Below are 14,360 nucleotides of genomic sequence, written 5' to 3'. Positions count from 1 at the left end.
AAGTTATGAATGGATTTGAACCCAATTTGGTCAGAAACATCCTTGGGGGAAGGGGAAGAGATTTTGCATTATTGGTGACACTGACCCCTGAGGGGCCAAAGGGGCGGGTCCCAATAGGGGAAATAGAGGTAATTCCTTTGAATCGCTACTAGTCATAAAGTTATGAATGGATTTGAACCCAATTTGGTCAGAAACATCCTTGGGGGAAGGGGAAGAGATTTTGCATAAATGGTGACACTGACCCCCAAGGGGCCAAAGGGGCGGGGCCTAATAGGGGAAATAGAGGTAATTCCTTTAAATCGCTACTAGTCATAAAGTTATGAATGGATTTGAACCCAATTTAGTCAGAAACATCCTTGGGGGAAGGGGAAGAGATTTTGCATAAATGGTGGCTCTGACCCATGAGGGGCCAAAGGGGCGGGTCCCAATAGGTGAAATAGAGGTAATTCCTTTAAATCGCTACTAGTCATAAAGTTATGAATGGATTTAAACCCAATATGGTCCGAAAAATCCTTGGAGGAAGGGGAACAGATTGTGCATAAATGGTGACTCTGACCCTAAAGGAGCCAAAAGGGCGGGGCCCAGTGGGGGAAATAGAGGTAATACCTTTCAATCGCTACTAGTCATAAAGTTATGAATGGATTTGAACCAAAGGAGGTGGTGCATAGGGCTAAATCGGCCCACAGCAATTTTTTTCCCGGAAACATATTTTTGTCAAAAGCATAATATCCCCGATTATGTGGGAGGAATTAATTTCCATTCCTCAATGTATATATTCTTTTTTTGGTGATTTCATTATTTCCCCATCAAACTGCATAAGAAGCTAATGTTTTGACCACTAATTATTATAGAACACATTTTTATTTCCTATTTGTGAAACAAATTCACCCCATTTGTTTAAGGTTTAATTTTGTATATGAATCATCACGCTCCGTGACACTAAAATTAAATTTCAGCCTAATTTGATGTCTTCTTTGTGAAAATCATTGTTTTTAACTTTTCATTCAAAGTGTAATACCACAAAGTTATTGATGGAGTACTATCAAAATTTCCGGTTAGAAATAATCTATGGATATTCATAAACATTTAATGAAACAAATTTATATGGTGAATTACTGGATATGCCAAGATTTTATTATGTTAAATGCATACACCCCCAATTTTGGACAACATATCAAAGTACCGAAAGTACTGAAAAATAGAGGCAAATGCTAAAATCCAACAAAAATAACAATGCAATCAGACTTTACTGCTTGTGTCAGACAGGGTGCTCCTTTTTAACCCTTGGTTTTTTAATACAATTTACTTCATGACCTTTCTTTGTATGCGAAAATCTTTTGTTATCCAGTAATTTTTGATGATTTTTTTTGGTTGTGTATTAAGATTAATATGCAAACATGTTTTTTAAAAGCAATATTTGATAGTACTCCAACGATTATTACGTTTTATTTACTTAACAAATAAAAGAAAATTTCAGGAAGGTAAATTTTTAACTGATAATTTTGTTAAAAAAGCTGTAATTACACTTTCTATTATACAAATTCATACTAAACACACGTTTTTATAAAATATAACATCACATGAGACTATCAATGCAATATGAAATTTATCAAGTACTTTTGTACGAGAAATATATTTACTTTAAAAGGGAAGGTACACATTTTTTACAGAAATCATGTTAGGTGGCGCTGCGTATACAGCATTTGCAAATTTTCGTTTTAGTGTCTAAAATGACATGTATTTGGTAAAAGTCTATCATAATATCATGCATAAAATAAGATTCGGCCGTGGGCCGCCATGCACCACCTCCTATAGTCAGAAACATCCTTGGGGGAAGGGGATGAGATTTTGCATAAACGGTGACTCTGACCCAAAAGGGTCGAGGCCTAGTGGGGGAAATAGAGGTAATTCCTTTGAATCGCTACTAGTCATCAAGTTATGAATGGATTTGAACCCAATTTGGTCAGAAACAGGGGAACAGATTTTGCATAAATGGTGACTCTGACCCCCGAAGGGCCAAAGGGGCTGGGCCCAATAGGTGAAATAGAGGTAATTCCTTTAAATCGCTACTAGTAATAAAGTGATGAATGCATGTTCTTTAAACAATTCCTGAGGTCTTTCAGACCTTAGAGAGTCTGGACTTCATTAATCTTTAAAGCAGTTCGAATTCCCACACTATAACCATATATAGCATTGTTAGAGTTTTACAAATAAAACAAATTGAATATGAACATTATTTCGACATTTGGTCTAATCCAACCAGGTGAGCGATACAGGCCCCATGGGCCTCTTGTTGGAATTTGTACTAAGGTTGGAAAGAGTAAACCTTGAATTGTATTATGACATAGAAGGCAAGTAAAATATGTTTTATTTTAACTCACCTGCCCCAAATAACTTATCTCATGTAGCAACACCGTCCGTCAACATATTCATTAAACAAACTTGTTCTGAAAAATGAAACATTTGGTGAAGAGGCATGTTTTAGCTGTAGTAGATTCCGTGGATAAAGCTTGACAAAATTCGTGAAAACCAACTTTCTTCCCAATGTCTTCTTTGGCACTGCCTCTGTTTTGGTCGTTAGTTGGGTGTTCGACCCTGTAAGGAAGATTTAGGCTTTGTGCCCTGGTCGAGATATACCAGAGTCCGTTAAATAGGTCGTTAGTTGAGTGTTCGACCCTGTAAGGAAGGCTTTTGGTTTCTGTCCCCTGGTCGAGGTGTACCAGAGTCTATTGAAATTAAATTCGAATTAAAAATAAGTTGAGTGTTCGAACCTGTAAGGAAGATTTTAGTCTTTGGCCCAAAGGTCGAGATATACCTGTGCCTATTGAAATCGGTCGTTAGTTGAGTGTTTGACCCTGTAAGGAAGATTTAGGCTTTGTGCCCTGGTCGAGATATACCAGAGTCCGTTAGATAGGTCGTTAGTTGAGTGTTCGACCCTGTAAGGAAGGCGTTTGGTTCTGTCCCCTGGTGAGATATACCAGTGTCTCTATTGAAATAGGTCGTTAGTTGAGTGTTTGACCCTGTAAGGAAGGCTTTTGGTTCTGTCCCCTGGTCGAGATATACCAGTGTCTATTGAAATCGGATGACAGTTGAGTGTTCGAATCTGTAAGGAAGATTTTAGGTTTTGGCTCCCAGGTCGAGATATACCAGAATCTATTGAAAGTGGTCGTTAATTGACGTCGGCATTCTGCGACCTTTTTGCCCGTTTTCAGTATAATGTGACCGAGAATGTTGTTCTGCTTGAAACGTTCGATATGATACCCCATTGAAGAACATCACAGCACGACAAACCGCTTGTATACAGTTCGTACTCGGGCGAGACTGCCCTTAAAGACTTCAGCTGTTGATGGGACAATACAAAACCATTGTGTGGAGAGCTTATGAAGTAAAAAGAGCAAAATAACTTGAGGAGAAAATGTTTCCATTTCGTTGCGATAAAGGATAATAAAAAATGCGAAATTAAAATGATACTAATGATATTAAAATGTAATATCAGCTGTATGTACATGATACGAATAAAATTTTAACACAACCGTGATCTTTCTTTATTTCAGCAAAGTATAAATGTTATGTTTCGTAACTATATAGAATGGAACATTATTCTACCACCACCCATTCTTTTCCAATAATATTTAACCACACCATCCCCAATAAAAATGTATTGTGCTTCATGTATATTTAAATGTTATTTACATCTGTACATATTTGGATGGCTATTCTGGGATCCATGGCTTAGTATAGTATAAACCAGTTACACGAAATGTACGTTACACACTATTGTATAACATGGTAATCGGATTACAGTGGGATGGATTTTGGTTTAGAGCATCCTTAGGTTAAGGGTAATACATTCTGCGAAAACGGTATGTCTGGCTCCCATGGGGCCTTTGGGCGGGACCGAATAAGGCCAATCTAGCAGCTTCTTTAAAATTTAGTTGCTTTGGATCTGGTCAAATTATATTCTTTAGTAAAGTAGGAGGACTTCTATAATGTTCCATAAATGGTCACTTAGCTTTGTCGTGATGGTCACTTTGTTTTGTTGTGATCACTAAAATCCCAAGGCGGGTGACGCAGGCCCTCTTGTGTAGTGATTCTGTTGCGCCTCTTGCCCTTTACGCTAAATTTTCATTGCTTTTAAAATGGTCTGAAGTGTTTTCTAGGACAAGTGTCAATGATGCATGACACAGGATTACATCCTTTCCGAGATGGGATATATCTTAATTAGCCTCGTTGGTTTGACAACTGTTGAAGTTGGGAATTCTTGTGATGTCGGATAAGACGGTCATGAATCATCTTTTAAGAATAATTTATCTTCCCCAAACACAAAAAAGTGAACGTTTTCCCCATATTCCACAGGTTCGTTCAAGATTTTTAGGGGGAAAGCAGAAACGTATCATTTCTCAACCTAAGTAATTGTGTTTTACTTTCACCAAACACAAGCTGAATGACGTCATCATGTTATATAACGTAATCATAGTAAACTGGTTTGTTTCCAGTTATGTACCGGTAATTGTAAACGATAGCAGGCTTACATATATTATTTAACAACAGAATAGTGTAAAATAAATTTCACATTATAAAATGATAGTTCGTTTTGATTATTTCAGTTTCAAATTATATCAAACAAATAAATGCATTTTTGGTAATTTAAATTTTGATGTAGGGCGATTTCATGTTTGAAATCCGCAACTTAACCGGAATAACAGGCAACTATTTATTGATAAAATCATATGAATTCGTCACAGAACAATAATAGGTACATCAAAATAATTTTACTTTTTCAGCAAGAAAACTATACAAATTGAGATTCTTTTATTTTCTTTATTGGTCAAAGAAACAGGAAGGTCTAAAATTGCAACATACAGATACAATATATATATAATTATGTGTTGTGGGGACAAAATGAAAGACAATTTAACAAAATCACAACACTACAAATATGATGGAAAACATGATGAAATGGCGAAATCTTTGGAATTTTAATATCACAGTGCCAACATTTGAGACAGTTTCGAGTCTCAACGACAATACTAAAAGAAATGAACTGAAATCACAAAATACGTTAGAAATGTGCTTCCTTATGATATGTGCTCCAATATTGCTTTTAAAACATCAGCCTTTGTGATATGTTGGCGACGTCTGATATAAATAATGCATACAGTATAATCACATTTATCTCGTTGATATATATCACAGGATGTAGAGTAATATAAAAATTAATACAACCACTGCATTACGTTTATTCATTCCCGGTCATTATGGCTCTTGAGTCAAATATAGAAACTAGTGCTTACAAAGCGTAGTTATTTACACTCGGCAACGTCATACAATAAAACTCTTCACGAAACATAAATAACATCGTATATCGGTGTATATAAGAACAGAAGTGATGGATTTCCTTATTAATAGTTGTGTGTAAGGTGGAATGCTTTAACGTATCGAGCTTGGTCGGTATCACCGCTTGGATTGCTAGCGTCGACTGGAATGTTGTCAAATATTTCCCATTGTGACTGCTGTGCATTTGAGGAGCATGACAATGACCTGGTCTCGGCAAGACTTTCGTGGGGCACGCCATAATGTAAGAACAAATTACACATTTCCTTCAAGTGGGTGAACCTTTAAAGAAAGAAGACTTGTCCTAAGTACATGCAATATTGAGGAAAAATAAATGGATGAAATGGAAACTTCTAGTGGACGAACATTTTAAGATAGAATACTTTGGGGAAAAAATAGAATGGAAAATAACTTTTGTAACAACGATGCGTAAGTAGTTGCATGTACTTTATGTGTCTTATACCTCAAGCTTTCAAAATAAATCAATTTGAGGAAATTTTGAAAGTTGATTAAACACAAATCATTTGTTCGCCATTTTTATTTGTTTTTTATTTATTTATTTATTTATTGGTTATCGTAGGAAAATATAACAGATTGTTTTAAATCGAAGACAACTCTAGGTAGATACTGTCCGTGTGTATGGATTTTCTGTAACTTACCCCATAGGAATGTTCGTGTCACCTGTATTACGGTAAGTACATCTTGACGCCTGAAATGTGCAATATACTAAATTAAATATTTTTGTGATGAAGGACATGTATAGTATGTCATTAGAATAGGTTATACACTACTCTTTAGATAAAACTGAACACTTGGTCTTTTTTCCTGGCACGTTTTGAAGGGTTTCAAAAATCGATATTTCTTTCATATTTTGCCTTCGTTTTTATAAATTCTGAGTAAGAATTACTACAGATTCATTCACATGTCGGATTTTCCTTCTTTCAGATTTCAATTGAAAATAACGTGTTTTGCCTACTCTTTGTGATGCTGAGCTATATAAAATTTAATATTAATATATTACTTACAATAATATCTCCTGGTTGCAGCCACAAGTTTCTGTCTGTGACGTCAAACAATACCTGTAATAATCAATTGCCATTAATTGATATCGCGTCTTGATATTATCAGAATCGCTTACTAGGGAAATGAGATTATGAGAAGCAATGGGTGACGTTTGTTCCGGAAATGACATGTATAAAGTAAGTAATGTCTAATTTTTTCACTGACCATTATCGTTTAGATGGTCACAGCAATCGGTATAAATTAGTGTACATTAGAGAAACAGAGCGGAATGAAATGTTTGTTAAGATGGAAGATTATGATATACTGTATTCTACCTAAGAAGTGCACTTACAAAAACAGAAAGGATTATACCTAATAATAAATTTCATGTACAGGGAAAACTTTATTGTAGCTTAATGTAGTGAAAACAATCCAGAGTCTTTGATTAAAAGACTGTAGATTATATTAACAGATAAGTGATGTAAAGAACTTTTAAATGTTTCAGTTAGTGCAGTTATCAGTTATCCTCCTTTCCTGAAAAAGCTGGGATTTGGCTTATAGTGGCATATGCGCTTGTTAGGTGTAATACGGTATTACGAAATTGAGTGAATAGAACATAAATACAGGGTTTCAACTGGAATGATATTACTTACCAGAGGGTACAATGGATCGCCACGTCCTATCTCAATCCACTCACCATTTCTCACAATATACCCTGACTGTGCTATGCCTAGACAATGAAATATAGAATATGAATAAAAGATGATCAGTTTGATCTGCACTTAAGCTCCATCAACACAAATACATAAATATATATATATATATATATATTGGTGTCGTCGGTAAAACAGAAGACGCTTATTCTCCCGGAACGCATATTATTATTGTGTCTTAGCATAGGTCTTTATAAAATACTATTTTGTTCATGCATGTATTTTTTTTTATCAATTTTTGAGTTAGAATTACGGCTTCATTTGCTTGGCGGTATGATATGACTATTCTTATCCGTGTAATTTAAATTATCATCTGTTCAATATGCAAATGCTAATATCAACAGGTGTTAACATTTTTGTCATAACATTAGATGATTAGAAAGTTTCGGACATTAATTATACCTAAATCTACGCACCTCTGCTATGTGTGTGTAAACCGTACGCTATTATAGGGGAGGGCGTGGTCATGTTCCATTCGCAAGCAACATCAGCTGTGAAATCTGTAAGTGAAACATATTCAATCACACATATTGTAAACTATACTCCTTGTACATAAAAAGGACCTCTGTCTATATATTGTCAAAATTTGACTAGTTTATCGATTTTAAGATGATAATATTACGTAGGATGTATTTTACGTAAATACACTCTTGTTTTTAAGACTTAGCCAAATAAAACAATATCAGAAATTTGTAAATCGTATGATGAATTCATAACATGGCATACACTGTATTTATTCTAATATATTTTACTTACTTTCTACATGAGCAGGTATATGTCCACCGACAGAGTAAATACCAATGGCGGCGTCTAGTTGAGGTCTGAAAAAGATAGTATGATAGATTTTATATTTCAGTGCCCTTGCTCTCAATATTTACTGTTCGTCACAAAAGAGTAAAAAAAATTTTCTGTCTGAAAACGGTATAAAGCAATAAATAGAAATTAAATACGATCTAGTTCGTCATACAATAATGTACGTCATATTTACACCTTGCCATAAGGTATATTTAGTTTTAATTGAGCATGTCAATTACTAACTGACGAAAGTATCTAATTTTAAAAAGTACATCCCATTACGAAATAAAAACATATATATCGCTTTACAAAATCCAACACTGAAATAAAATAATGTACCTTGTTCTTTGTATTTTCAGCCTTAAATGTGCGAAGTCTGCAGCTCGCTCATCTGTAAAATAAATACTTTATTATTAATATGAGCGATACTTCATGGACATTTCTTGTTATCATATCAATAATGACCGAAATAGAGAGAGAGAGAGCGCTGTCTTACAGATCTACAGAACAAGAGGTTTCTTCACCTTAATGCTCGTCATGTTTACTTAGATAATCTATCAATTTATATTTAAGTGTAATGTGTGTGTATATTAACATGGACAGTATATATCTAAGTGTTACGTGGATTTGTTTATGTCTACCTAGACTTTTCTAATTATGCTTTCTCACCAGATATATCGTCTCGTCCATGAACTTGTAGAATGATGTACTGGGATTTATTTCCAGTGAAGACTCCGGCATCTGTAACGGTATAAAATACCTACGTATATTAAATAGCGAAACGGCATATTTTACATGCACGGTTGTTTTTGGATGGCATTTCTCCCATCAGTCAGATGCAAACCACTAGACTATAACAGATTGTGCTGACCTTTCGGCGCGGAATTTGGTGACGTCACAATACGAGAATTGCGTCACGCGCATATTCCCCACAGGCTGTTTTATTGCAACATAGAATAAAATTATACATAGGCTGATGAGAATTGTTGTATTTAACACAAAATTTTATATAAATACCACAGGAAATGAAACTATCATATGCAAACTTGTCGGAACGTTTCTAGTTGAATACATGTATTTGATTACAAAACGCTTTCAGTTTACATAATAAAATATAAGATATGAGAGAGTAAACCTACAATCAGGTAAGGTCCATCCCGGGGCTCCATTTGTCCAGGCAAACATCACTTCCCTCTTCTGGCCTTTACACACATGGGCAGGGTTAATACATTCCCTGTAATAACGATATGTTTTATGTTTATCTGAAGAGGTAACTATCATCTTATATACATGCCATTCACTGCATTTATTTTGGATTGTCATCCAGCCAATAGCCAATATCACGAATAACATTTTACTCTTTCGGGGGATGAATATATATGTCGCGTTTAGCGACATCGACTCTTCGTCGTTTAACACGTCTGACGGGTTTATTATCAAACTTGCTTCCAAGTTTACTTCAATGGTTTTGCTACAGGTGGACCGTATGTCCTCGTAGGATTCCCTGTGATGAATTGTATTTATCGAAATATACTCGATGTGGTATCCTTTTTTTCGTTCATTATTCAGAAATTTGAAAAAGAATAATTGTCTGAGTTGTATATATCAGAATGTTTGTTATAGATTATCTCTATCTTTTCATTCTCCATTCACAATATTTGTTTTAGCTAGTCCTCTGATTAGAACCTTCCAGAAACTGTTTTCCGTTTACGAACCCCTGAGGGTCAATTTATGCATTTTACTCTATGGAATATTTTATGTATATCACCTTTCCTTTTAAGAAGAACATGATGATATCATGACATTATGATTTAAAACGCAGCGATGTTTAATGCACGTGGCGTGCGTTAGTTACATCTAAATATCCTAATTAAAATTCTTCTATATGTGACCCTATAATACTGAATAAATTAATTAATAGATTGCGATTAGAAAATTAGACAGATGCAATGTACTGTAATGTACTAGACAAGCACAACTCACCACACAGGAGAATCGTCGTAGGGTGCGTCACACACGCTGATGGTGATGTGGTATGTATCATCTCGTTTTCCAAGTGGCAGATATTCCACTATTAAAACAATAGTTACAAGTCAACAGAGTAAGATTAAACAATTTGTAATAAATCAATTAAGAAATCAAAATTAATAAAGTAACACCGCTTTATATAAATATTAGAATAAAAAAATATTATCTGTTTTGGTGAAAGTTATTTTTTATGTTATAAAGGTTACACTATCCCTAAATAACATAATCTATGTGGGTTTCGTGACTTTAATCATCAACTGTATATTCTATCTTAAATGTGTCTTTCACTGGTTAAGGCTATTGTTCGAAATAGTTAGATATTGACATTTTCTTTGTTTTGTTCAATTCATCGCCTAAAATCATATATTTTTGTAAGGCTGAAATTTCATTCGATCAAAAATAATATTTAAAAGCAACACTGCCCGAAAATTGTGAAATAAGATTTCTATCCCACTCTTCGCGTGGTAAGCATGTGGTATACATTAGCAAGAAAACTACACTTGCGCTTCAAATGTTCATCTTCGCTAGCCAAGGCTCCTGATTGTGTTACAATCCACGTTCTTCGCTAGCCAAGGCTTCTGATTGTGTTACAATCCACGTTCTTCGCTAGCCAAGGCTTCTGATTGTGTTACAATCTACGTTCTTCGCTAGTCAAGGCTTCTGATTATGTTACACTTAACGTTCGTGGAGTGTAACGTAACCAGGAACATTGGCTAGCGAAGATGCAAATGTCAAGAACAATAACAACTATTTCAATAAATATATCTGAACCACTTATGAGGATAACAAGACTTTAGGTCCGTTTTCACGATGTGTTTAACCACATGTGGTAATCCTGTTTACATGGTTTGCTAACGGTACCCATATGGGCATTCTGAATATATCGCCTCTGACAGTTGTTCCCGCCATATTGTTAAAATAATAACAAAATAGGATGACATGGAAATAGTACCGATCCCTATTATTATAATTGCATCTGCAGGGACTATCTTGGTCTGAACACCTGTCAGGTATAATCTACAGGTAAATATTGGCATACATAGTTCATCCAGTTGATATATACATGTATGTCATTATTCTCGACTTCTGAATAATTTACATATGTAATTAGAGATTTTCTGTTAATTAAATTGTATTCATATGCAACATTTCTGTCAACGGTTTCACCAGGGACATGCATAGATGTACAATTGTATGTACATGTACGTTCCTGGTTTCACAAATGACCCTAATTTACATCGTCGGGGATACATAATAACAAAAGCACTGTCATCCTTCTATTTTTTGCTGACAAATCAGGAGCCCAAAACCGAAATCCATATACGGACAGGTGTCCGGATTAAATACCATAACTGTATTATTATAGAAAATAATTAATGTTCATGTACAAAATCCTTACACAATACCGGTAGGTATTTCGGTTGTTTTTCCCGATCAATGTCTCTTTCCATACTAAAGTAATTCAATTGAAATGTATTATCTATAACGAGTGCATTTTATATTTAAAACATATGTCTAGTGTGTGTTGTTGAGGTCGTGTAATATTTTAATCAACAAAACATTTTCACCTTTTAATTGTTTGTTTTGTTTATCCTCTGTGATTTGTTTGTTCTGTGAGCGTGTAACAGTTGTAATAAGGTAAATAATATCACCAATGTCATTATCACTGGCCCCCGAATAGTAAATTCCTCTACATTCACCTAATTTGTACCATATATATTGAATTTCAATTTAAATCAATTTTATTGCAAACAATACACAGAAGGATTGGACTTAAGTTATCGCAACTTATCAATGTCCTCATCGTAATACAATTTTACATTTTCAAAACTTAGTAATGGCCTTATGATTAACAGCCTATAATAATTCTCGTATAGTATCTTAAACGGAGCAGGAACAGAAAGGGAAAAGAAAGGATAAAAAATATAGGATTTGTGCACTTCTACGTTTGAACATATATACGTCCATTTTAATTTTCCCTATTTCACTACTAGATAGTTATATATAGTTCTATAGGCAGTTCAAATATTTTCTTCTTGAATATTTTTTAAGAAAATCGTCATTGACAGATATGATTTTAAATAGATGTACAATATACTTACCAATATATTCGTCAGCTTTAAGTGGAAACGCCGAACATCCATATTCAACTTTCTGTAACGAGCATGACAAAACAAGTGTCGTTATAAACAAAACCTATCAAGAAATATTCAATATGCATGTATATCGTTAACTATACAGCTAACAAAGATCGAAGGCAGTTGATATAAGGTAAAAATTCTTACAATTTCATACGTTATAAAACTTAAAAACTTGTCATTTTTTTGGGCTATCAACAGGCAGTATATATACAGTGTAGATATAAATTAAGAATAATTCCTACAAGTCCATACGTTAAATAATTACAATACCCACAAGTTATTAGCATAGAGCATTTTTCATTAAGTATTATATTTAGTTCCTTAGGACTAACAACTATCAAATGCAATACAGATAAAGAAAAATCAGTAGTACATACATTTTCTCCGACAAAGGTACTGAGAGGGAGTCTCATGTGCTGATAATATACATCTTTCTTCTCATCAGGTAAGGCCACAGGTGGAGGAGCTATGTCAAGTCTCCCGTCATTCTTGTCGATACGATACGGTGGCAAAGCTAACGCTGAACTGATATACACAAGTGTTAACACGGCTGTCCACATTGTTGTTGATGGGCAGTCACCTGGCATTAAGAGTACATGACAAAACAGACAACCTTATATACTGTCATCTAACAGATTAAGCCCCTCCCCGCCTTTATTTATTGTTCCAGTAAGAACGTGCGTATTTGTCAGGACTGGGAATTCACAAGACATGGAAAATACCGGTCCAACCTCAAAAGATTTAGTATCCTGTTTGTCAGAAACACCAAACATCCGTATTTAGTATTCCCTTCCCTGATCCATTTCATCTCAAAACATCATTAATTACATGTCCATTCGTTTTTAGGTCAATTTCTTCTTCTTCGTTTGTTTCTCTTACTAATTTTGACTTTATGTATCTAGATATGTTTCGTTTATTTTTCTATTTAGGAATCAATGACAAGTTCAAGGAGAATGATGCAGATTTCCTTTATTTTTGGCCATATAATTAATTGATTAATTATCTTATTTATTTATTCATTTATTTCACTGTACACTGTTATGTAACTATTACCCAATCAAAGGAGTTTGTTGATATAAACATATTTTATTTGTTTAATTTTACAAGTTCGAAACGCCTTCTCCTAAAAGTTATTGTGTACATAAATCTAATTTCTACCACAATACCCTGTGTTATTCAACTCTCAGACCATCAGTTAATCATTACAGCTGTTGATAAACAATCTGTTTATACCACACGTGGTTGATGTTTCAAATATTTTTGTTTTGTTTTTGTTTTTGTCTTTTGTTGTTGTTGTTGTTGTTGTTGCTTCTTCACGAATGCTTGCTAATATATATTGTTGATCTAAAACAAAATCTTGCTTTCGTTTCGTTCATCTCCAGAAGTTCGGTGAATGAAAAAAAAATCGTAAAATCTCACACGATATGGAAGATTCTGTATCAGTATAGTTATGGATTTGTACACCAAAATGTACGATGTAATCGAAAACATTTATGTGTGATACAATCGCACAAGCGGTTTAGTACGATTAGCGGACATGTTACATTTTGCCCGTTATTTATATATATACACACACAGAAAAGAAACATAAATACATTTTACCGGTGAATATCCAATAAGAACTGGTCTGTCCTAAGATACGGCAAGATATTATCATTTGTGAATCATTACACATTTGTGAATGATACCAGAGTTCACCATGGAGAAACGCATAATTTAAATCTGTAATTAAAATTACAAAAATGGCAAAGTTTGGAGTTGAGTCAAATTCTCAATCCATAAAATCTTACTTGCGTTTCATTTAAGATATAATCGGATTATTACTTGTAATATCCGACGGATTGTGCTCTCGTTAGGAGGCATAGTTGTAAAACGGTTTGTACAGGTTTAATTGTTATGTCAACCATGTAACACCTGATTTGGTGTATCCTGGTGCATTCTGAGTGCACCTGAATTAGTATTATATATGTATCTTATAACTTACCCGTTTCTGTTGATATATATATATAACAAAAATGCAATTATTAATTTAATCATCGATTTTTAAGTATTTATAAACACCTATTAAAAAGAGCATATCGCAGCTATTGAATATTTCTAGAGCATGGCTATAGATGTATCTGAATTAAAGTAAGACTATAAGTTATTAGCAAAAATATGTACTGTTTGTAAGAACAACTAACTTGAATGATATAAATTGTGTGGAGCAACATTAAGAAATAATGTAAAAGGCTTAACACTATTAAACATACATGTTTAGAAGATGTAATTTTTTTTCAATGCTGATTACTCATACATCGTCAAAAGTAATTATCTGTATCATTTGGTTCTGAATTATAATCTAATT

The 14,360-nt window shown here is 34.1% G+C and overlaps 1 protein-coding gene across 1 annotated transcript; it reads right to left on the bottom strand.

The window, feature by feature from the left end:
* Positions 1-4,757: 4,757 nt before the first annotated feature.
* On the bottom strand, positions 4,758-12,595 carry LOC117343955 (peptidyl-glycine alpha-amidating monooxygenase B-like). Its single transcript, XM_033906525.1, has 12 exons — positions 12,391-12,595; positions 11,975-12,026; positions 9,828-9,915; positions 8,984-9,078; positions 8,514-8,585; positions 8,184-8,235; positions 7,806-7,870; positions 7,466-7,549; positions 6,990-7,066; positions 6,360-6,413; positions 5,994-6,043; positions 4,758-5,616 (listed from the first exon to the last, which is right to left on the bottom strand). Exons 1-12 carry the CDS (start codon positions 12,571-12,573, stop codon positions 5,403-5,405), a joined length of 1,086 nt encoding a protein of 361 aa, XP_033762416.1. The 5' UTR covers positions 12,574-12,595; the 3' UTR covers positions 4,758-5,402.
* Between the last annotated feature and the right edge of the window lie 1,765 nt (positions 12,596-14,360).

The sequence above is a fragment of the Pecten maximus genome, chromosome 15 (assembly GCF_902652985.1).
Source record: "Pecten maximus chromosome 15, xPecMax1.1, whole genome shotgun sequence".
NCBI classification, from domain to species: Eukaryota; Metazoa; Mollusca; class Bivalvia; order Pectinida; family Pectinidae; genus Pecten; species Pecten maximus.
The sequence above is the reverse complement of the archived record's forward strand: the minus strand, read 5'-3'. Positions and strand labels throughout refer to the sequence as shown.